The 25890-nt window shown below is 45.5% G+C and overlaps 1 protein-coding gene across 3 annotated transcripts in view; it reads left to right on the forward strand.

The window, feature by feature from the left end:
• The window catches only part of KHDRBS3 (KH RNA binding domain containing, signal transduction associated 3), a 738992-nt gene that overhangs the window by 302400 nt on the left and 410702 nt on the right, over positions 1-25890 (forward strand). For all 3 annotated transcript variants that reach the window (XR_003854946.1, XR_003854947.1, XM_029592068.1), the window contains exon 5: positions 1948-2084. Coding sequence is in view for 1 of the 3 variants with exons in the window: in XM_029592068.1 (XP_029447928.1) it covers positions 1948-2084 (137 nt within the window). In the remaining 2 variants the exon portion in view is untranslated. The remainder of the gene's footprint in view (positions 1-1947; positions 2085-25890) is intronic.

The raw sequence follows: 25890 nt of genomic DNA on the forward strand, positions 1-25890 counted from the left end.
GCTTGATAAAAGGCAAAGAAAGGTAGGTAATTCCAAGTGTCTTTCTTTCCTTCCCACCCATCTTCATAAGCAGATTCTTTGATTTATAGACTCATTCCATATAAGAGGGCAAGAGACAAATCAGGGATTTATTTAAAACAAGGGAGTAACTTTGCCCTCATGAATAGATTAATGTTCCCCTTGGAAGTCTTTGTCAAATTAAAATTAAATACACCTATAAATTTAAAGGACTTTAGTATACACATCCCTATGCCCTTAGCAACCTAAATTAACTAAGAACAAAACAATATTAAGAATCAGACAGTAATCTAGCGGTGAGATGAGGGCTTTCCAGTCTTTTATACCGAGTGCCAAATGTATGATGATCTACCAGTTCATGAGTATGTATGTATGCGCCCAGTGGAAAGAGCTCCTGGCCCTTTGAGAATGAGTCTAATCCCTGGAAACTAGAGTGGCTGAACTGGAAGAGCTGAGGCAGACAGAGAGATATATACTTCAAGAGCATAGTAGTCAAGCCCCTTTGGTGCTTTGGAGGAGCAAGGTCACTTGGATGGAAAACATCCCTCAGGTTGTTGAATGCTTAATAATCGTGGATCTCTTTGTCCAGAAACATTGAAGACAATGGTTTTGGCTACGAAACCCACAATTATGTTTTTTAATGGATTGATATTTCAGATGGTATCAGCAAAACACCTTGGATCCATTCTCCTGTGAGCCCAAGCATTTGTTATCCTACTTATTCTTCCTTATTGACTCAGGACTTGCTATGTTCTGTGTCAGAGTACATCTGTGTACCATGGCTTATCATGTCATGATAGATAATAAGCTCATCTCCACTCATCCATTGATTTTGTGATTTGGTTTATGGCATATGAAGCCTCTGGTGCAGAAACCTTCTGTTGCATTGTCTTCTCTCAATCAAAGAAACTACCCTTTGAATCTCTAGAAACTGTATCATTTAAGTTCTTGATGTGGAAAGTAGATTTCTTGGTAGCAATTTTAGTTAGAAGAGTCAGTAAACTTGAAACTCTTGTTCATTACTCACTGTACATGCTATTCTTCCGTAACAAGGTGGTGTTCTGCACTCACCCAAAGTTTCTTCCGATGGTGGCCTCTGCCTTCCATATCAATCAGTCCATCATATTGCCTACCTGCTTTCTACAACTGCATTCACATTAAGGTGAGAAGATCCTTCACACATTAGATTGCAAAAAAGTTCTGACCTACCACAAGAATAGAACTCAGCCACGTTGTTAAACTTCATAATTCTTTGTTTCTCATGACCCAAACAGACTTGGAGTAGAGGTTGCCAAATGTATATTGTCCAACTGAATAGAGGAATACATTAACCACTGCTACACTTCAGCAGGTTTCCAAGTCACAGAAACTGTCAAAGCTCATCAAGTGAGAGCTAAGGCCTCTTCCATTGCCTGTTTGTTCAAAGAACCCCTTGAAGATATCTGCAAAACTCTAATGTGGTGTCTGTTCACACCTTTATATCCCATTACCAAGTGGGCAGTCTCTCAAAAGCTGACTAAATTTGGTCAGGTAGTTTTACACAACCAACTTTTACCCCACCCACTTTTAAGGTGCTTAAATATAGGTGCATTGTGAATTTAGGTGCTCAGGTAGGGCAGCTAAATTAAAGTAGGCATCTATATCTTTTGACTATCAGGCTATATAATATTTACATTATTAACCACATGAGTGTTTGTGAGAATCCCTATGTTTGCTTGCCAGTTATGAGTTGTGATATATGTTTTCAAATTTAAAGAATATTCTAGAATTCCAAATCTTCAACTTTTTGATTGAAATGTCACTATCATTCATTTTGTTTCTACTCATAAGCAAATTCAAAATTGATATTTTTACAGGCATTAATTTCTTACAGTGCTTTTTTTTCATTTATGCAGTGGTCTAACATGTTTGTTTTTCTTTTTGATCCAGGACTATAATGATGAGATACGGCAGGCACAGCTTCAAGAGCTAACATATTTAAATGGTGGATCAGAAAATGCTGATGTTACAGTTCGTGGAAAATCTTCATTGCGTGCACGGGGAGTACCAGTCCCTGCTCTAGTAAGGTATAATTAAAACATAGTTCAGTCTGTTTTCAATTCATGTGCTCTGGTCTTAGTTACCGTATTTTTCGCTCCATAAGACGCACTTTTTTTCCCCCAAAGGTGGGGGGAAAATGTATGTGCGTCTTATGGAGCGAATATAAAAAAAAAACCAAACAAAAATCTAACAAACACCCCCCCCCCCCCCTCCCGACTCCCCCAAGACCTGCCGACTTAATTTCCTACAACCCCCCCCCCCAAGACCTGACAAATTAATTTCCTGCAACCCCCCACCCTCCTGACCCCCCCAAGACCTGCCAAACGTCCCTGGTGGTCCAGCGGGGGTCCGGGAATGATCTCCTGGGCGTGGGCCGTCGGCTGCCAGTAAACAAAATGGCGCCGACGGCCCTATGCCCTCACTATGTCACTGAGACCGACCGCTGCTATTGGTCGGTCTCAGTGACATAGTGAGGGCATAGGGCCGTTGGCGCCATTTTGTTTACTGGCAGCCGACGGCCCTATGCCCTCACTATGTCACTGAGACCGATCGCTGCTATTGGTCGGTCTCAGTGACATAGTGAGGGCATAGGGCCGTCGGCTGCCAGTAAACAAAATGGCGCCGACGGCCCTATGCCCTCACTATGTCACTGAGACCGACCAATAGCAGCGGTCGGTCTCAGTGACATAGTGAGGGCATAGGGCCGTCGGCGCCATTTTGTTTACTGGCAGCCGACGGCTCACGCCCAGGAGATCGTTCCCGGACCGCTCCTGGACCCCCGCTGGACCACCAGGGACGTTTGGCAGGTCTTGGGGGGGTCAGGAGGGTGGGGGGTTGCAGGAAATTAATTCGGCAGGTCTTGGGGGGGTCAGGAGGGTGGGGGGTTGCAGGAAATTAATTCGGCAGGTCTTGGGGGGGTCAGGGGGTGGAGGTTGTTAATTTAAAGGGTTGGGATGGGGGGGGGTTTGGGGGTTCCCACAGAAAGAAAAATTTTCTGATCTGGGGAGTGGACCGAAATGGCCCTCCCCAGACCCGAAAACAAAATGGGGAGAAAAAAAAAAACTATGCACTCCCCTAATTTGCTCCATAAGACGCCCAGACGCAGAGCCGGTTTAGCACAATTTTTTTTTTTTTAATTTTCCCCCTCTGAATCCTAGGTGCGTCTTATGGTCAGGTGCGTCTTATGGAGCGAAAAATACGGTAAATGGATCTTGAGATTACATTATACAAAGAATAACTTTCAATTATCTTTCCAAATACAATTCTACCAATGTTTCTTGGTGACATTTCTACCCAAATAATTATACCATGTGATTGAAACTCTGGAATGGAAATATAGCCATTTGGATGATTACCTGTTTGATGCTCTTGTTTCTTAAACTGATTGGGCTAACAGTGTTGCTAAGACTCTGTGCTGGGAGAGGGAACATCAAGTATGCTGCCATATAGTAGTATGTGCTAAATGATGCATACAGTGTAGCACCACACAAAAGCTAACTCCTCTCCTAATATATACCAAAATATCACAGAGAGGGAAACACTATTCCCACAAACAAAATATTTGTTAATATTTTTTAGTTATTTATACATAAGGAGACAGGTATCATAAAACTCGGCGCCTATTATTGTCTATCCACCGTCTCCCGCCCACATAGGGCCTCAGACAGTATCAGCTCTTGTGGCACCATAATTGTAATCATGTACCATCTCCCTTATGTCATTTAAAAAAATGTTTACTGTTTTTTATTTGTCACTTTATTATTGAAAACTAATTATCAATATTAAAAGCTTTAACTTAGTTGTAACTTTGGTTGTAACCTCTAGTTACTTGATTTCCAAAAGAGATACTTAGCTCAGGTAGCTGGCGGTTAGATAGAATATTTCTTAACGCTGTATCATTTAAAACATTCATAAACTGTTCCCAACACGGACCATGTTTCGGCTAAATTAGCCTTCATTAGGGGATATTTTTGTCAAATATTCTTATCACGCCACAAGTTCTTCATATCTCCGTACCCTACAATATATAATATAAAAATCACCATCACAGCAAATCTTTAAAACATCACTCAATGGTATCACAATCGGCAGCTTCCTCGCAGCACATTATTGATTCCAAAGAACCATTTAGGACATCAAAATTCTTACCTTTCACATGAACTAAATAATTCTCAAAATCGGGTAATCCAAACTTACACAAGTTTAGCAATGGCGCCGTAAGGCTCAGTAATACCCTGCCCTCCATTTCCTATTTAAAACCCAGACCGTGATGTCACCGGAAGCTGTACATCATACAAAGCTGTCAATCAACAATGTATCCATTGGGTTGATTGGATATGGATACATTGTTGATTGACAGCTTTGTATGATGTACAGCTTCCGGTGATGTCACAGTCTGGGTTTTTAGGAAATGGAGGGCAGGGTATTCCGCATGATGCAAGGTCAGGTTTTCTTAAAACTAGGTTTTGTCTCAAATGCTTCCAGTGTTGTATTAAAAAAAAAAAAAAAAGTCATTCACCTGTGGACTTCCTTCTGCTTTCAGTGGTCTTTTAAGGCTTTGGCCGCCTACAGCTGGAGCCCTAAAAGATGACCAACTATTCTGCCCGCACGGCTCAGTGTAGGGTTCAGCTTAATATCCCTTGCTGGTGCTCACGGGGTGCCCATCTTTGCTTAACAGTAGAGAGAGGAGTTCTAGGGCATTATTGGAAACTTTCGTGAAGTGTGGCGATCATATTTCAAGGCTCATTTCCCTCTAGGATTGGATTTGCTATGCTGCCCTTCTCCCCCGCTTCTGATCATAGTCACTGCACTCGGGCCTAATAGGACCTCCTGGGGCTGGATCTGTTACAGGTCCTAGATGTTTGGCTAAGGTGGAAAAGGGCAGTAACCCATTAAAAATGCAGATGTATAAAACTGTGCAATTTAACATTTTATTCTTGCTCATCTCCACTAGCCTCACTTATTATAGGCCCAGTCTGGTTCAGGACAAAAAACTTGTGTGTGCTGCTTTTGAGTGTAAAAGTGCTTTCTGGCTGAGAGCTGGAGGTAGGAATGCATGCAAGAGTAGTAGTAACGGGCATAGCCGGGTTGCTGGAACTTGGGATATTCTTTTACTTGCTTTACTAAACAAGCATGAAATGTAATGGTTTAGCAACTGAAACAGCACACAGCAGTTCACATTGGATACTGTTTTCAATATCCGTTTTACTGCTGTTGACTGCTTTATGAACCTACATATGAAGTCTGATGCAGCATGTACAATACAACAGTGAGTAGAGGTCAATAGTGTTGAATCATTTTCTAACCTGACTTCTCTAGGGCAGGCTGTACCCATTCTCTGCTGTCTGCTCACCAGTACAGGTTTGTGATGGGTTTTCCTTGTGCACCAGCAGACTTCTTGGTACGGTAGTGTGCACATTAAAGCAATAACTTCTACCTTCTAACAGAGGCATTGGATACTCCCTCCACTGACCTGAAATTACAGCTGTTCTCACAGGACAAGCAGGATGGTTGTCCTCACAAATGGGTGACATCAAGGATGGAGCCCAACCACGGAAAACTTCTGTCAAAGTTTCAGGAACTTTGACTGGCCCCTACTGGGCATGCCCAGCACGGCACTAACCCTGCAGCCAGCAGGGGTCTCTCTTCAGTCTTCTTTTTTCCGCGCAGCAGTAGCCACGCGGTTAAGGAGCTCTTACCACATTCCTGACAGGAATTTCTTCAACTAATTTCTTGAAGAAAAATTTGCCCCTCAGGGGTCTCCCCTCTTCAAATTTTGCTCCGCTGTACTTCGGTAAGTTTTTGCCGTTGTTTTTGTCGACTACCGTCGAGTTTGGCCCTCGAGGCCTGTTGGCAGTCGACCGTCCCGCGGCTAAATTTTTGGCCTATGGCCATGGTGTCGGGGTTCCGTCGGTGCCCGGACTGTACACGTACTATGTCCATCACAGATCCACATAGAGTCTGTGTTTTGTGTTTAGGGAGTGAGCATGATGTCCTGACTTGCACCAAATGTGCCCTAATGACACCAAAAGGTCGGAAAGCCAGAATGGAGAAAATGGGACTCCTTTTCCATGCCCACACTCCGACACCATCGATTGCATCGACGTCATCGGAACCGGCACCGTCGAAGTTTCACCATCCTCGACAGCCTCCCGGTGACCGCCTGCCATCGACATCGCCGCAGCCATCGACTCCCGTCCCTTCCCCCGAAGATCGCGGGGATCGGAGAGAAAAACATCGACGTCACAAGTCTCGGACCGTCGAGGAATCGAAGTCATCGACCTCAGTACTGTCCGAGCCTCCTCCGAAGAAGTCTCGACCAGAAGTGGCACCGTCCACTCCTGTCTCGCAGACACTGAGGCAACCCTCACCCCTTCGGGGTTTGGGAGCCACGACTCCACCGGTGACGGTGGTCCCTCCGGCTCAGCCTCAGCCTCCCTCTCCCGTGGAGCCAGGTATTGTTACCCCAGGTCTTCGGGTAGAACTGGACCAGCTGGTCCAGGAGGCCATCGACAAGGCGATGCAACGGTTCCAGACTCCTCCGGCACCGAGAGTGGAACCGGTCACCGACCCGATTCCAGCAGCACTGGCACCGCTGCTTGCCCGGATGGAAGCGCTTATGACTGCCCTTCCTCCGGTGATACCCGGGTCTCAGACAGCTATCTCATCAAGTGGAGAAACACCGAACCGAATTCCCCCTTCGGGGGTAGTACCATCGGTACCATGTCGTCCCTCGCCACCGATACATTCCACGGGGGCGAAACGCACATCAGCTCCATCGAGAATTTCGATGACGGCACCCATACCTTCGATGCCGACACCGATTCCTTCGATGCCAGCACTGATGCCATCGAGGACATTCTCGATACCCCCGACAATTCCTTCGAGTTTCTCGGAGCCTCAGCCGGGGCCTTCAGGTATCTAACTCCCTCATGGTCCTACAGGTCAGCAACCTGATCCTTATGACACCTGGGGTGATGATACCTCCACAGACACCATTGATTTGCCTTCACCACCCTCTCCTGCGGGGAGTAGAAAGTGTTCTCCTTCTGAGGACCTCTCTTTCATAAATTTCGTGAAGGAAATGTCGGAGTTGGTCCCTTTTCAGCTTCAATCGGAACAAGATGACAGGCACCAGATGATGGAGTTGCTCCAATTCTTGGATGCCCCTAAAGTCATCACTTCTGTTCCAATTCATCAGGTTTTTCTGGACCTTCTAAAAAAGAATTGGGAATCTCCTGGATCTGTTGTTCCAGTAAACAAAAAAGCTGACTCTACCTATCTTGTACAGTCAGCACCTGGCTTTCAGAAACCTCAGCTAGACCACCACTCTGTTGTGGTAGAATCAGCTCAAAAGAAAGCTAAAAGAATAAAGCCACATTCTTCCATACCTCCTACTAAGGAAAATAAATTCCTAGATAGTATAGGTAGGAAAGTATACCAAGGAGCCATGCTAACTTCCAGAATAGCCTCTTATCAGCTATATATGACCCAATACAATAGGGTCATTCTTAAACAGATACAGGAGTACTCAGATACCTTACCAGAGCAGTTCCAACCACAACTTCAATCTTTACTAAATAAGATAAGAACAGCTTACGACATCTTTGATGCTTCCACCAGACTTTCTGCTACGGCCATCTCTGCAAGACGCTGGGCTTGGCTTAAGTCATCTGACCTTCGTCAGGAGGTTCAGGACAGGCTCTCTGACCTGCCCTGTCTAGGGGATAATTTGTTTGGTGAGCAAATTCAGCAAATTGTTGCTGAATTGAAGGATCATCATGAGACACTTAAACAGCTCTCATCCATTCCTCCTGACATACCTTCTAAACAGCCATTCAAGAAGGACCCAAAAAAGTCCTTCTTCCGTCCACGGAAATATTATCCTCCACAAACCAAGTCTAGGTCTGCGAGGCCTTACCATAAATCTCAGCCTCACCAGTCTCGAAAACAAAAGCCCGCAGCAGCTCCACAACCTGGCCCTGCATTGGGTTTTTGACTTTCAATTAGAGAGCAGTTGCCAAATCCCTCTTCCAACCATACCAGTAGGAAGTCAGTTAAGCCACTTTCTAGAAAAATGGCATCATATCACCACAGATCAATGGGTGATAGCGATAATTGCACACGGTTACCACCTCAACTTCCTGACTCTCCCTTCGGACTCCCCACCCATGCAGGTGTGGGGACTCACCGATCACTCTGTTCTTCTCGAGCAGGAAGTTTCCCTTCTCCTCGTCAAACGCTATAGAACCCGTTCCTCCCTCACAACAAGGACTAGGGTTCTACTCCAGGTACTTTCTGATCCCAAAAAAGTCAGGAGGACTTCGGCCAATCCTGGACCTATGGGCCCTCAACAAGTACCTTCACAGAGAGAAGTTCAAGATGGTAACCCTGGGCTCGCTTCTCCTCTGCTGCAAAGAGGGGACTGGCTCTGCTCTCTAGACCTAAAAGACGCCTATACTCACATTGCGATAACTCAACCTCATTGCAAATACCTCCGTTTTTTAGTAGGCCGAAATCACTATCAATACAGTGTGCTCCCTTTCGGCCTGGCATCCGCACCACGAGTTTTCACCAAATGCCTCGTGGTAGTTGCAGCATTTCTCAGGAAGGAAGGTGTCCACGTCTACCCCTATCTGGACGATTGGTTAATCAGGGCCCCAACCCAGCAAATCTCTCGGTCCTCCCTGACCCTGACAATTCAAACACTACTTTCTCTAGGGTTTCTTGTCAATTACGAGAAATCCTTCTTAATCCCATCTCAAACCTTATCCTTCATTGGGGCAGACTTGGATACCTTACAGGCAAAAGCCTTCCTTCCTCATCAACGAGTCCAAATCCTTGTGTCCCTAGCTTGCCAGTTGGTCTCAACGCACAGCAACAGCTCGACAATTCCTCATTCTCCTGGGACACATGGCCTCCTCAGTTTATGTGACTCCCATGGCCCGCCTGGCCATGAGAATCATGCAATGGACTCTGAGATCACAATGGATCCAAGCTGTTCAGCCTCTGTCCTCCATTGTTCGCATCACCGATGCACTCCGTCTGCCTCTTGTCTGGTGGAAAACTCAATCCAACCTCCTACAGGGCTTGCCTTTTCACCCACCAGATCCTCAAATAATTCTCACAACCGACGCTTCCAACGTCTGTTGGGGAGCTCATGTAAACAATTTACAAACCCAAGGATTCTGGTCTCCAGAGGAAGCCAAGCACCAGATCAACTTCCTGGAACTTCGAGCAATACGACATGCTCTCAGGACTTTTCAAGATTGCCTATCGAACCACGTAATCTTGATTCAGACGGACAACCAGGTGGCCATGTGGTACATAAACAAGCAGGGGGGCACAGGTTCCTTTCTTTTGTGCCAGGAAGCTGCGCAGATTTGGGCAGAAGCCCTCTCCCGCTCCATGTACCTCAGAGCCACCTACTTGCCGGGAGTGAACAATGTCTTGGCAGACAAACTGAGCCGTATCTTCCACCCACACGAGTGGTCCCTCAATCCCTTGGTAGCAACCACTCTGTTCCAGCAATGGGGGTTATCCCCACATAGATCTCTTTGCGTCCCCTCAGAACCACAAAGTGGACAATTACTGCTCTCTCATTCGGAGCCAGCACTCTCGGCCCAGGGATGCATTCTCCCTCACGTGGACAACTGGTCTGCTTTATGCATTCCCTTCACTTCCTCTTCTGTCGAAGACTCTCGTGAAGCTACGTCAGGACAGGGGAACCATGATCCTGATAGCACCGCACGGCCACGCCAAGTGTGGTTTCCCATACTCCAGGATCTCTCCATCCGCAGGCACATTCCTCTGAGACAGGACCCGCATCTGGTCACTCAAAACGACGGATGCCTCCTCCATCCCAACCTCCAAGCCTTGTCCCTGACGGCATGGATGTTGAAAGGTTAGTCCTTCAACCATTTAACCTTTCAGATTCAGTTTCTCGTGTCCTGATCGCTTCACGAAAGCCTTCCACAAGAAAATCTTATTCCTACAAATGGAAAAGGTATACATCATGGTGCACTTCTCAGTCCCATGATCCCCTTTCCTGTCCAATTTCCAAATTCTTTGACTATCTCTGGCATTTATCAGAATCAGGTCTAAAGACCTCTTCCATTAGAATGCATGTCAGTGCGGTAGCCGCCTTCCATAAAGGTATCGGGGGTGTCCCTATTTCAGTACAACCCCTTGTAACACGCTTTCTTAAAGGCTTGCTCCATTTGAAGCCACCTTTACGTCCTCCAGCCCCATCTTGGGACCTTAATTTGGTTCTTGGTCGCCTTATGAAAGCACCTTTCGAACCTCTTCACTCCTGTGACCTAAAATATCTCACATGGAAAGTGTTATTCCTTTTGGCTATCACTTCGGCTCGCAGGGTTAGTGAACTACAGGCCTTAGTTTCCTATCCGCCTTACACTAAACTCCTGCAGGACCGGGCGGTACTGCGCACTCACCAAAAATTCTTACCTAAGGTAGTTTCGGAGTTTCATATTAATCAATCCATCATACTACCTATCTTCTTTCCCAGGCCCCACTCCAACTCCGGGGAACAGACTCTGCATACTCTTGACTGTAAACGGGCTCTAGCATTCTATCTAGACCGTACAGTAGCCCACAGGAAGAGCACTCAATTATTCGTCTCTTTCCATCCTAACAAGTTAGGGCAACCTGTGGGTAAGCAGGCTCTTTCCTCCTGGTTGGCGGACTGCATCTCCTTTTGCTATGAGCAAGCTGGCATTCCTTTCCAAGACCGTGTTAAAGCACACTCTGTGAGGGCCATGGAGACTTCAGTAGCACACCTTCGATGGGTGCCGCTTCCTGACATCTGCAAGGCTGCCACCTGGAGTTCCCTCCATACATTTGCAGCCCATTATTGCCTGGACAAAGCCGGAAGACAGGATTCCATCTTCGGCCAGTCTGTCTTGCGTAACCTTTTTCCAGCATAAGGTACCAACACCCTTCCACCTTCCCGGTAGGGTGCGGATGCCCTCTACCAAATTACACCCCAGTTGTTGTGCCTGTTGCACGCCGTTGGGTACATTTGGTGCACGATAGGACATCCTCAGTTCGGTACTCACCCATTTGTGAGGACAACCATCCTGCTTGTCCTGTGAGAAAGCAAATGTTGCTTACCTGATGTAACAGGTGTTCTCACAGGACAGCAGGATGTTAGTCCTCACGAAACCCGCCCACCACCCCGCAGTGTTGGGTTCATTTTTTATTATGTTATTTTTCGGCACTGCCTGTAGCTTTGAAACAAGACTGAAGAGAGACCCCTGCTGGCTGCAGGGTTAGTGCCGTGCTGGGCATGCCCAGTAGGGGCCAGTCAAAGTTCCTGAAACTTTGACAGAAGTTTTCCGTGGTTGGGCTCCATACTCGATGTCACCCATTTGTGAGGACTAACATCCTGCTGTCTGTGAGAACACCTGTTACATCAGGTAAGCAACATTTGCTTTTCCTCCATGCTGCTGAGACTTCTAATTGTGTTAGCATAATAGGTTTGTGCTTAGAAAAATGAAAATACTGTGTACAGTGAGCCCAGTTAAGATTCTTACCATGTTTGCTGTAGGGATTCCTGTGGCAGATGTTCATGCATGTACAAGAGAGGTCATTTAGTCTTTTGGGTGACAATTTTAGGTATTACATGGTGATTGACAGGTATATAAACTGGAATGGGAGCTACCAATTCAGGGTTAAGTGCCTATAAACCACCCTACTTGGGCTGAGACTTGTCGAGATGAGGCAACTACATTTTATTTCCTGTAGCCCGTGAGAAAAGACTTTACATGACAAATCCCTGAATCACTGCTTCTTTTCAATATGTGCAGACATGCTGACTTGGGTCAGAGGTTTCTTTTTCTTACTTTGCCTTGTGTGTATTTTACTGTCCAAGGATTAAGCACTTCGTTTCTGTTGTTTACGTATATATGCCAAAGTGCATTTGCTCTGGTCCTGAAACTGATTTTATTGATGAATCCTTAACATTTTGATACTGTCTTATTTCCCTTCCTTATATTCTATAGTAAACCATCTTTATATTTGTCTTTTAATGAAAATGCATACATTGTGTCACTAGCACTGAGCCAATATTTGTAAAATAACAGTCGCAAAAAAAAAAAAAAAATTTGACTTAGAAAATAGCCACTGCTATTACTAGCATGGGATAGACTTAGTTTTTGGGTACTTGCCAGGTTCTAATGGCCTGGATTGGCCACTGTTGGAAACAGGATGCTGGGCTTGATGGACCCTTGGTCTGACCCAGTATGGCATTTTCTTATGTTCTTATCTCTAAATTTTTTCCTGTATCCAGGAAATTCTAGACTTACTGTTGTCAGCGTTTACTGATCCAAAATACTGTTTGTAATGTTTTCTGTCATATGGAGTATGTTTCCTGCTGGCACTTGCATCTCTCCCCTGCTTTAGGCGCCTCTACTGCACATTGGGATTTTGTGACTGTCTGTTCTATGGTTTTCTTTTTGTAGAACCCAGCTCATTTCCCACCTAGACCCCTTTGTGGGTCAGCTGCCTCACAGGCAAAAGGGAGAGAGGTGGTGCTTTGAGCACTGTGGTTTCCTACTTTGTCCTGCTCAGATAAGCCTGTAACTTGGGAATCACCCATGTGTGAGGACTACCATCCTTCTTGTGCCCGGAGAAAGCAGAGTTGCTTACCTGTAACAGATGTTCTCTGAGGACAGCGGGATCTTAGTCCTCACGAAACCCCCCCCCCCCTCCCCTGGGAGTTGGTTTATCCTTGTATGAGCTATATTACGGACTGAGGCACAATGCCTATGGGGCAGGGTGATAACTACAGCAGTACATGCTCAGTAGGGTGTGTTTGAAAGTTCTAGAATTTTTTAGATCTAAGTTCCGAACAGGGGCTCAATCCAATGATGTCACCTTTCATGAGGTCTAACATCCTGCTGTCCTTGGCGAACACCTGTAACTGGAAAGCAACTCTGTTTACTGTCAGCCCTAGGACCATTTCCTCCTCTCTTCTTTTGCGCCATTCTATTCACTTTGTTGGTGCAGCTCTCTCTCTGTGTCAGGCCAGTGGCAGAGCTTGTGGCAGTATTTATTTATTTATTTAATACTTTTTTATACCGACCTTCATGAATAGATTCATATCAAATTGGTTTACATAGAACAAGGGGGTTAACTGAATAAGCTATTTAACAAAGAAGCAAAAGTTACATCAGACAAGGAAATATAAACTTGGGGGCTAGGGTAGCCAGAAGCAAAGGACAGTGGAACTAAATAAATGAGAAATATAGAGACCGCCGAATTAGGCATGGCGTCTGGTCGAGAAGTAGAGTCTGAATATGTAGTATATTGACGGCTTTAGGGAGTTAGGGGAAGGCTTGACGGAAAAGCCAAGTCTTAAGTTTTTTTCGAAAGGTTAGAGGGCAGGGTTCAAGTCTGAGGTCTGTGGGCAAGTTATTCCATATGACAGGACCCACTGTAGAAAATGCTCTTTCTTTGGTAGTTGATAGACGCGTGGCTTTAGTTGGTGGGACTTGAAGGGTTCCTTTATACGCTTCTCTGATGGGTCTAGAGGAGGAGTATAGTTTGAGTGGGATTTGCAAATCAAGTTGAAGCTGCTTGTGGATGGTTTTGTGTATTGTGGTGAGGGACTTGTGCAAGATTCTGTATTTTATTGGCAGCCAGTGTAGGTTCCGGAGGATAGGAGTGATGTGTGCTCCCCGGTTGGTGGTGTTTAAGATTCTCGCCGCTGCGTTCTGGAGCATCTGTAGAGGTTTGGTAGATGAGATGGGGAGCCCAAAGAGGAGAGTGTTGCAGTAGTCTGTCTTGAAGAAGAGCGTTTATTCAAGGACAGTCCTAAAATCCTGGAAATGGAAGAGGGGTTTGAGCCTTTTCAGAACTTGTAGTTTATAAAAGCAATCCTTAGTTGTGTTGTTGGATTTCTTCAGGTTTAGATGGTTGTCGAGGATTACTCCTAGGTCTCTTACTTGCGTGATCTGGGTGTTGTGGGGTGTCTGATGGGTTAGGACTGTGTGGTCGGCAGAGATCAGAAGGAATTTGGTCTTGGCTGTGTTGAGAACTAGGTTCAGGCTGGTGAGGAGGTTGTTAATGGATTGGAAGCAGTTATCCCAGTAGGTGAGTGTTTTGGGAATGATTCTGTTATGGGGATCAGAATCTGTACGTCGTCTGCATAGAGATAGTGTATTAGTTTTAGGTTTGTGAGAAGCTGGCAAAGGGGAAGGAGGTAGATATTGAAGAGAGTAGGAGACTGGGAAGAGCCTTGGGGTACGCCTAGAGCTGATTTGATGTTGGGAGATTCTTTATTATTAATTTTGACTTTGAAGCTTCTATTGTTAAGGAAGGAGTTGAACCATCTGTGGACCGATCCTGATGATCCGATGTTTGAGAGGCGATTAAGTAGGATGGCGTGGTTCATGGTGTCGAAGGCAACAGAGATGTCTAGAAGGACTAGAAGGGAATGAGAGCCCTTTGTCTAGGCCCATAAGGATGTGGTCTGAGAGGGAGATAAGAAGAGTTTCTGTGCTGAAAGATTTACGGAAGCCGTACTGGATGGGTAGAGGATTTTATGTTCTTCTAGGTAGTCTGAGAATTGTGTATTTACTACCTTCTCCGTGAGTTTTGCAAGAAAAGGGAGATTAAAGATGGGGCGGAAAATGGAGAGTTCTCTTGTGTCCAGGTTAGGTTTCTTCGGAAGGGGTTTGAGGGAAGCAGTTTTTAGTCTGTCAGGGTATATTCCTTGGGATAGAGAGCAGTTTATGATGTTGGCTAAAGGTCTGGAGATGGTGTCTGGGATGAGCAGTAGACGTTTTGTTGGAATGTGGTCTGACGGGTGGCTAGATGGTTTCAGCCTCTTGAGAAGGGACTCTATCTCCAGGGGGGTTGTGGGTTCGAAGGTGTCCAGGTTGGCTCCATAGTGAGAGGGGGTGTTGGAGTTTGAGAGGAGGGGTTGAGTTAGTGGGGAGGAGCGCTAGAGTGTTTGCAATTTGTTTTTTGAAAAAAGAGAGCTAGCTCATTTGCTTTAGACTGTGCCTGGTCGTCTGGGATAGCGGGGGCAGAGGATTTGGTGAGTTGGGAGACGTAGGAGAACAGGGCCTTGGCATCAAATTGTAAGTCGTGAATTCTGCTGGCGTAGAAGTCTTTTTGTCCGTAGAATGGAGTTATTGTATAGAAGAAAGGTGCGCTTATAGTCTGATAATGTCGTGGAGTTGGGGGTCTTGTGCCATTTGCCTTCCTTGTGTCTGAGGTCTTGTTTCATTCGTTTAAGTTCTGGGGAGAACCAAGGTTGTTTCCTTTTTTGCGAAGGATTGATTATTTTCACAGCATTGGGGCATAGTTTATTAGCTATTGCCTCTGTGATATTGTGCCAGGATAGGATAGCTGAGTTGGGGTGATATCCAGGTGGGGGAGCTCTTTGGAAAGGTGTTCACTGAGCATGTCGGATGTACAAGGTTTCCTAAAGTGGATGGTAGAGTGGGGCTGAGGAAGGTTAGGGTTTCCTTGAGTCGTGAGGGTGGCGGATATCAGCGAATGGTCTGACCAGGGAACAGGGGTGCACTCTGGCACTTTATTGTATGATATGCTGGAGTTTATAAAGATGAGGTCGAGCGTGTGTCCTGCTTTATGGGTAGGTTTGTTGATGATTTGTTCGAATCCCATAGCCCTGAGTGTGTTGAGGAAGGCTTCACAGTTGGGGGTGGGTGGTGAGGCGTCGACATGGAGGTTAAAGTCCCCCAGTATCATAGCAGGCAAGTCCGTGTTGATGTGTTTGGCTATAACTTCTATGAGGGGGGAGGCATCAGTAGCAGTCCTGGTGGGGCATACACTAGTAGTATTTGCAGATGTTTAGACTTGAAGAGACCCAGTTCCAGATTGGTGGAGGTCTTGACTAGTTGAGGGCTGAGTCTGAATTCTTTTTTGGTGGCTAAGAGAAGACCGACAACTCTTTTTTTTTTTTTTTTTTTGTCTGGGTATTGAGAAAAAGTCATAGAGGTGTATCGGTAGTTGATTTATCAGAGGTATGTCGGAGCTTTTGAGCCAGGTTTCTGTAATGGCGCAGATGTCTGGCTTGGAGTCCAAGAGAGAGTCCAAGAGTAGTGGGAAATGTTTGTCACCAATGTGATAACCGGCTTTTCTCATTATACAGCAGAGGCTGAAAAAGTTCTGATAGCCACAGTCAGCCCTTCTCTTCTCCACATCCTCATGAAGTGCAGCAATGGGGTTTATAATCGGTCCCTTCTTCCCCACTTCCTCTAATCATGGCGATAAGGTTTGAGTCTTCTCATGGATATGAATGACCCCTTTCTGGCCCCCTCCTCCTAGTCTGCAGCAATGTGGGGTGAAGTTTTTAGGGCCATATTAGGCCCCACTCTCACCCATCTAGCCTATGGTAGCAGCTCAATTAATCACAGGTAGAAGCAGCCCACTTATTTTCTCCCTAGCTAAACTTTCAGCCATCCCTTCTGGAGGACGCCCTGGGATGATCTTGCAGATTCTTGGGAGTCCACAGGCCCCAGGTTCAGAACCACTGAGCTATAAGATGCACAATACTTGTGGGAGCTACTTGTTTCTAATATTACAGTAGTCATGAAAGGTTGCCAACCACTGGACTAGAGCCCACCCCCAAGAGATCTCTGGGAAAGTATGTTATAATAGACTTTTTTGGGGCCTACCTAAGTTGGTTTTCCATGCAGCATTTCTGAACTGGAAGGTATCAGTCTTCTGATCCAATAGGAGTTCACAAGGCAGGATAATTGCAGATGCTGTCTCCCTTCATTGGGAGATGGGTCTTCGGTATGCACATTCTACTTTCTCTAGGCACACATCCAGTTTCTAATGAATTCCTAAATCACGCTAATAGGTTTGGTAGCTCATTTTCTAATTTCTACAGAATATCTAAGCGTATGCCATCTGGACTCTGAAATCCTATGTTAGTATTCAATTAATATTTTATGTTTGTGTTCTTATTTCATGTTTGTCTATTCTACCTTGCAAAAACTGTTTCTAGCATCATTTTACTCCACCCAAATAAACATACATGAGTCTTTTCCTATGTATAGTGAGACTTCATGATATGGAACATTTTGCTTAGTAAAAAAAATAAACTCCAATCTTAGACTATTTTGCATGCTGAGTGATAAAAATCCTTTGTATTTCCTTGATTATGTCCAGAAATGAAATATCTTAAAATATTTTCTGGCCATAATGTGTCTCAGACCATGGAATGTAGTGAATTATATTTTTTTTTTGATTTGTGAATCTAAAGTATGCAATTAAATGTTAATATAATACATTATTTAAAACATACTGCTACAGGGAGACATTTAGCTGCCCTCTTTCTTCTAACATAGCTTTAAACTAATAAGTCTGTAAAAAGGGAATGTACTGTATTTCTTTTGTTTCCGTGATACTCTTAGAAAGCTATGGTACCTCCTCCCCACCCCGCTGTCTTCACTTCACACAGACAGAAAATGTAGTTTTCTAGTTTTTTCTTTTGCTGAGTGATTGGTTGGGTTATTAGGCAGTTTGTTTAAGCTTTTCCAGGCTGCTTGTTGAAAATGGACAAATGTAAAATTAAAGTAAGGAAATTAAAATCATTATTTTTGCATTACAGGCCTGTATTAGGAAAATGATTAAACTTTTAGAGGATTACAGATAAAATAATCCAGACCAATATTTTTACGGACTCAGATTCATGGTTTGAAGGTATATCTGATGGAGGATGCTTCCTCAAATATCTCTAACTTAGAAAATATCAAATAGGTCAGCAGGACATAAGAGGACATTGATAAAGAGGTCAGAATCTTTACAGTTATGTTTTGATGAGCCCAGTGAAATTTTAGAATCCTTTTATTTCCAGGCTTAATATAAATTTAACTATGAGGCATAAAACAGTGAAATTGTGATTTCTCTTTGAGAGTTGGCTCTGTTTTGTTTTCATGCTAGATGCAATTTATAAAGGGAAACAAAATGAATTTGATACTGGATATAGGAGGCACAATACTTCTGGTAGCTACTTGATTCAAAATGAAACTGTATAGATCTTTATTATCTTATGCAATGAAATTTTCTATAAGAGGGAGAGGAAAATAAGACAGTACTAAACCAATCTGGAAATCTCGTTTCTAATATGTGTTCTCACAGGACAAGCAGGATGGTTGTCCTCACAAATGGGTGACATCGAGGATGGAGCCCAACCACGGAAAACTTCTGTCAAAGTTTCAGTAACTTTGACTGGCCCCTACTGGGCATGCCCAGCACGGCACTAACCCTGCAGCCAGCAGGGGTCTCCCTTCAGTCTTCTTTTTTCCGCGCAGCAGTAGCCACGCGGTCAAAGAGCTCTTAACCACGTTCCTGACAGGAATTCTTTAATTAAAAATTTCTGAAGAAAATTTGCCCCTCAGGGGTCTCCCTTCAAATTTTTCATCCGCTGAACTTCGGTAAGTTTTTTGCCGTCGTTTGGTTGACTACCGTCGAGTTTGGCCCTTGAGGCCCGTTGGCAGTCGACAGTCCCGCGGCTAAATTTTTGGCCTATGGCCATGGTGTCGGGGTTCCGTCGGTGTCCGGATTGTACCCGAACTATGTCAATCACAGACCCACATAGAGTCTGTGTTTTGTGCTTAGGAAGCGAGCATGATGTCCTGACTTGCACCAAATGTGCCCTAATGACACCAAAAGGTCGCAAAGCCAGAATGGAAAAGATGGGACTCCTTTTCCATGCTCGTACCCCAACGCCATCGATTGCATCGACGTCATCGGAACCGGCACCGTCGAAGTCTCATCATCATCGACAGCCCTCCGGTGACCGTCCGCCATCGACGACTTCACGGCCATCGACTCCTGTCCCTTCCCCTGATCATCGAGGGGATCGGAAGGAGAAACATCGCCATCGATGTCATAAGTCTCGGCCCGTCGAGGAATCGATGTCATCGACCTCCGTACCGTCCGAGCCTCCGCCAAAGAAGTCTCGACCAGAAGTGGCACCGTCCACTCCTGTCTCGCAGACACCGAGGCAACCCTCTCCCCTCCGGGGTTTGGGAGCCGCGATTCCACCGGTGACGGTGGTCCCTCCGGCTCAGCCTCCCTCTCCCGTCGAGCCGGATCTCGTTACCCCAGGTCTCCGGGCAGAACTGGACCGGCTGGTCCAGGAGGCCATCGACAAGGCGATGCTACGGTTCCAGACTCCTCCAGCACCGACTCCGGCACCGAGAGTGGAACCGGTCACCGATCCGATTCCAGCAGCACTGGCGCCGCTGCTTGCCCGGATGGAAGCGCTTATGAATGCCCTTCCACCGGCAATACCCGGATCACCGACAGCCTTCTCATCAGGTGGAGAAACACCGCACCGAATTCCCCCTTCGGGGGTAGTTCCATCGGTGCCTTGTCGTCCCTCGCCACCGATACATTCCTCGGGGGCGATACGCACATCAGCTCCACCGAGGATTCCAATGCCGACACAGATTCCCTCGATGCCGACACCGGTTCCTTCGATGCCGGCACCGATACCGATGCCGGCATCGATTCCATCGAGGACGTTCTCGATGCCCCCGGTGATTCCTTCAAGTTTCTCGGAGCCTCAACCGGGGCCTTCAGGTATTCAGCCCGCTCATGGTCCTAAGGGTCAGCAACCTGATCCTTATGACACTTGAGGTGATGATACCTCTTCAGATACCGACGACTTGCCTTCACCACCCTCACCAGCAGAGAGTAGAAAGTGTTCTCCTCCGGAGGACCTCTCTTTCATAAATTTTGTGAAGGAAATGTCGGACTTGGTTCCTTTCCAACTTCAATCTGAACAAGATGACAGGCACCAGATGATGGAATTGCTCCAATTCCTGGATGCCCCTAAGGTCATCACCTCTATTCCAATTCATAAGGTTTTTCTAGACCTTCTCAAAAAGAATTGGGAATCTCCTGGATCTGTTGCTCCGGTAAACAAAAAAGCTGACTCTACCTACCTTGTACAGTCAGCACCTGGCTTTCAGAAACCACAATTGGATCATCATTCTGTTGTGGTAGAATCAGCTCAAAAGAAAGCTAAACGAGTAAAGCCACATTCTTCCATAGCTCCTACTAAGGAAAATAAATTCCTAGATAGTATAGGTAAGAAGGTATACCAAGGAGCCATGCTGATTTCTAGAATAGCTTCTTATCAGCTGTATATGACTCAATATAATAGTCATCCTTAAACAGATGCAGGACTACTCAGATGCCTTACCAGAACAGTTCCAGCCACAGCTTCAATCCCTACTAAATAAAGGGTTTGAGGCTGGGAAGCATGAAATAAGAACAGCTTATGACATCTTTGATGCTTCTACTAGACTTTCTGCTATGGCTATCTCTGCTAGACGCTGGGCTTGGCTCAAGTCATCTGACCTTCGTCCGGAGGTCCAGGACAGGCTCTCTCTGACTTGCCTTGTCTAGGGGATAATTTGTTTGGTGAGAAAATTCAGCAAATTGTTGCTGAACTAAAGGATCATCATGAGACCCTTAAACAGCTCTCATCCATTCCTCCTGACTTGCCTTCTAAACAGCCGTTTAGAAAAGACTCCAAAAAGTCTTTCTTCCGGCCACGAAAGTATTATCCCCCACTAGCCAAGGCTAGGCCTGCGAGGTCTTACCATAAAACTCAACCTCGCCAGTCTCGTAAACAAAAGCCCGCACCAGCTTCACAACCTGGCCCTGCGGCGGGTTTTTGACTCTCATTTAGAGAGCACTTGCCAAACCCCTCTTCCAGCCATACCAGTAGGAGGTCGGCTATGCCACTTTCTAAAAAGGTGGCATCATATCACCACAGATCAGTGGGTGATAGCGATAGTTGCACATGGTTACCATCTCAACTTCCTGACTCTACCTTCCGACTCCCCACCCCGGCAGGCGTGGAGACTCACCGATCACTCTGTTCTTCTAGAGCAGGAAGTATCCCTTCTCCTCCAGTCAAACGCTATAGAACCCGTTCCTCCCTTACAACAAGGACTAGGGTTCTACTCCAGGTACTTCCTGATCCCAAAAAAGTCAGGGGGACTTTGTCCGATCTTGGACCTACGGGCCCTCAACAAGTACCTTCACAAGGAGAAGTTCAAGATGGTAACCCTGGGCTCGCTTCTCCCTCTGCTGCAAAGAGGGGATTGGCTATGCTCTCTAGACCTCAAAGACGCATATACCCACATTGCGATCACACAATCTCATCGCAAATATCTGCATTTTCTAGTAGGCCGAAATCACTACCAATATCGAGTGCTACCTTTCGGCCTGGCATCCGCACCACGAGTTTTCACCAAATGCCTCGTGGTAGTGGCAGCCTTTCTGAGGAAGGCAGGTGTCCACGTCTACCCCCTACCTGGACGATTGGTTAATCAGGGCCCCAACCCAGCAGATAGCTCCGGTCCTCCCTGACCCTAACAATTCAAACTCTGCTTTCTCTAGGGTTTCTTGTCAATTACGACAAATCCTACTTAGTCCCATCTCAGACCTTATCCTTCATTGGGGCAGACTTGGACACCTTACAAGCAAAAGCCTTCCTTCCTCATCCACGGGTTCAAACCCTTGTGTCCCTAGCTCGCCAGCTGCAGTCTCAACCCACAGCTACAGCTCGCCAATTCCTCATTCTACTGGGACACATGGCCTCCTCAGTTTATGTGACTCCCATGGCCCGTCTGGCCATGAGAATCACGCAATGGACTCTGAGACTGCAATGGACACAAGCTGTTCAGCCTCTGTCCTCCATTGTTCGCATCACCGATGCACTCCGTCTGTCTCTTGCCTGGTGGACAAATCAATCCAACCTCCTACAGGGCTTGCCTTTTCTTCCACCAGATCCCCAGGTAATCCTCACCACCGACGCTTCCAACATTGGTTGGGGAGCCCATGTAAACAATTTACAAACTCAAGGGTTCTGGTCACCAGAGGAAGCCAAACACCAGATAAATTTCCTGGAACTGAGAGCAATCCGATATGCTCTCAGGACCTTTCAAGATTGCCTATCAAACCACACAATCTTAATTCAGACGGACAACCAGGTGGCCATGTGGTACATAAACAAGCAGGGAGGCACAGGCTCCTTCCTTCTGTGTCAGGAAGCTGTGCAGATTTGGGCAGAAGCCCTCTCCCACTCCATTACCTCAGGGCCACCTACCTGCCGGGAGCAGACAATTTATTGGCAGACCAGCTGAGCCGCGTCTTCCAACAACACGAGTGGTCACTCAATCCCTTCGTAGCGACCTCTCTGTTTCACAAATGGGGTTATCCCCACATAGACCTCTTTGCGTCCCCTCAGAACCACAAAGTGGACAATTACTGCTCTCTCATTCGGAGCCAGCACTCTCGGCCGAGGGATGCATTCTCCCTCACGTGGACAACCGGTTTGCTTTATGCATTCCCTCCACTTCCTCTTCTGTCGAAGACTCTCGTGAAGCTACGTCAGGACAGGGGAACTATGATCCTGATAGCACCGCACTGGCCACGCCAAGTGTGGTTTCCCATACTCCAGGATCTCTCCATCCGCAGGCACATTCCTCTGGGAAAGGACCTGCATCTAATCACTCAAAACGACGGATGCCTCCTCCATCCCAACCTCCAAGCCTTGTCCCTGACGGCATGAATGTTGAAAGGTTAGTCCTTCAGCCCTTTAACCTTTCAGATTCAGTTTCTCGTGTCCTGATCGCTTCACGAAAGCCTTCCACAAGGAAATCTTATTCCTACAAATGGAAAAGGTATACATCATGGTGCTCTTCTCAGTCACTTGATCCCCTTTCCTGTCCAATTTCTAAATTCTTGGACTATCTCTGGCATCTATCAGAATCAGGTCTAAAGACCTCTTCCATTAGAATGCATGTCAGTGCGGTAGCCGCCTTCCATAAAGGTATCGGGGGTGTCCCTATTTCAGTACAACCCCTTGTAACACGTTTTCTTAAAGGATTGCTCCATTTGAAGCCACCTTTACGTCCTCCAACCCCATCTTGGGACTTTAACCTGGTTCTTGGTCGCCTTATGAAACCACCTTTCGAACCTCTTTACTCCTGTGACTTAAAATATCTCACATGGAAAGTGTTATTCCTCTTGGCTATCACTTCAGCTCGCAGGGTTAGTGAATTACAGGCCCTAGTTACCTATCTGCCTTACACTAAACTCCTGCAGGACCGGGCGGTACTCCGCACTCACCCTAAATTTTTACCTAAGGTAGTTTCGGAGTTTCATATTAATCAATCCATCATACTACCTATCTTCTTTCCCAGGCCCCACTCCAACTCCGGGGAACAGACTCTGCATACCCTAGACTGTAAACGGGCTCTAGCTTTTTATCTAGACCGTACAGTTGCCCACAGGAAGAGCACTCAATTATTCGTCTCTTTCCATCCTAACAAGTTAGGACATCCTGTGGGTAAGCAGGCTCTTTCCTCCTGGTTGGCGTATTGCATCTCCTTCTGCTATCAGCAAGCTGGCATTCCTTTTCAAGACCGTGTTAAAGCACACTCTGTGAGGGCCATGGCGACTTCAGTAGCACACCTTCGATCGGTGCCGCTTCCTGACATCTGCAAGGCTGCAACCTGGAGTTCCCTCCATACATTTGCAGCCCACTATTGTTTGGACAAAGCTGGAAGACAGGATTCCATCTTCGGGCAATCTGTCTTGCGTAACCTTTTTCCAATATGATGTACCAACACCCTTCCACCTTCCCGGTAGGGTGCGGATGCCCTCTCCCAAATTCCACCCCAGTTGTTGTGCCTGTTGCACGCCGTTGGGTACATTTGGTGCATGTTAGGACATCCTCAGCTCGGTACTCACCCATTTGTGTGGACAACCATCCTGCTTGTCCTGTGAGAAAGCAAATGTTGCTTACCTGATGTAACAGGTGTTCTCACAGGACAGCAGGATGTTAGTCCTCACGAAACCCGCCCGCCACCCCGCGGTGTTGGGTTCGTTTTTATTTTATTTTTCGGCACTGCCTGTAGCTTTGAAACAAGACTGAAGGGAGACCCCTGCTGGCTGCAGGGTTAGTGCCGTGCTGGGCATGCCCAGTAGGGGCCAGTCAAAGTTCCTGAAACTTTGACAGAAGTTTTCCGTGGTTGGGCTCCATCCTCGATGTCACCCATTTGTGAGGACTAACATCCTGCTGTCCTGTGAGAACACCTGTTATATCAGGTAAGCAACATTTGCTATCTTTGCCCATATTATCAATCTATCATCCAAGACATGAAAGCTACCAGAAAGAAACAGCAGCAAGAGAGAAAACTAATTTACATTTCTACCCTTTTTGTAGCTGTTTGAAAATGTGAATGAATATAAAACAGGCTTGACTTCATATATGGAACCAGAAAGTACGCTTCTTCCATTCTCACCTTAACATTGCTGAAAAGATAGGTATTTGAATGTGTTTCATTGTGTTGGATTATGAAATGCTTCCTGGAAAGCATGAATGTTAGCATAAAAATGTGAACTTGTGTTTTAGCTGCCACCTCTAAATGCTGTAGAGCATAACTTTATCATAAAGTCTATATCTATGTTCTAGTTTTTAGAATATAAATAATCACTTTCACTGCAAGTTTTCTTGTATTTTGAAACTGTCTAGGACCATTTGATCTATGAAGAAATGTGTTGTGTAGAACTGTCTCATCATAGTCTGAATGACTGGACTGTTCTACTATTTGATTTTTAATCAGAAAAAAACAGTTAAATATTTAACTAAATCAGTTTTTCAAATGTGATTATCTTTGTAAATGTTATGAGCATGTGCTGAGAGATGTCTTCATTTACAAAATAATCATGGCATGTATTTGGGCAGCCTGAATGCCTGCCCTTTGTCTTGCTGTCCAGGATGTCCAAGCATTATACAATGCTATTTTTATACAATAAGAGCCATTTTGCATAAGTTATTAATTTCTGAATCATAAGGTTAAATGGTCCCTGTCTTAAGAGTTTTTAATTAACTTTTAGTAGAGTATATCAAATGACCTTTTCAAGGGTGCAGAATAATATAGCTGACATTTGAATTTAGATCCTTATGATTCACAGCTTTTTGCTCTAACCAACAGGATGGTACTGCAATTCCATACAAAATAATTCTAAACATCAACATTGTAGATCTCCTATTAACAAATACAAATCAAATATCTACTGAGAAAAGCTCTGTTTAATTTAGTGGGGAAATGTGATCGTTTCAAACCAGAAAAAGTTATGTCATTGGATATTAATCTAGCCCTTTACATCAATCTGTATTATATAATATACAGTTATATGGAACTTTTTCAGATGCCATAAGTGTTATTGTATCACTATTGTTGTCCAGACTTACTTGTGAGTGAGAGGCACACCTTTGGGCGCTGCTGAGGCAAGGACAACGTATTACTGTCCTGTTAGTTCTTTTGAACAGGGAGAAGCATTTGCTTCTACCTGTTAGGGATCAAGTTCTAGTCCAGCAAATTTATACAGTACACTGGATGGTTGTTCCAATCCAATAACAAAATTATTGAAATAAATGTTAAAATGCAGAAGATAAGCATTTCTTAAATTACAGTTACTCATAATTACAGTTCAACAAAACAATTAATAATGAAGGTTCCTATGGTTCCTTTAGCCTCCCTTGCCTCTTAGGAATTTTTCTAAAAAGGGTAAGATTCTCTATTAGATTCTCCTTGGTACCTGTAATTTCTGAAGCCTTTCAGAATAGATCTTTCCTCTGACTGGATACCCTGCAAAGGTTGAAATCACATACTTCTCAGAAAATGTAGATATTGGATGTTTACTTCTTCAGAGATCCAGAACAGAGTCCTCTTTAAGTGGAGAGGGAAGGCAAACTACCATTCCCTCCACTCAGTTTTCCTAATGGAGCAAAGTAAA

The sequence above is a fragment of the Rhinatrema bivittatum genome, chromosome 2 (genome assembly GCF_901001135.1).
Source record: "Rhinatrema bivittatum chromosome 2, aRhiBiv1.1, whole genome shotgun sequence".
NCBI classification, from domain to species: Eukaryota; Metazoa; Chordata; class Amphibia; order Gymnophiona; family Rhinatrematidae; genus Rhinatrema; species Rhinatrema bivittatum.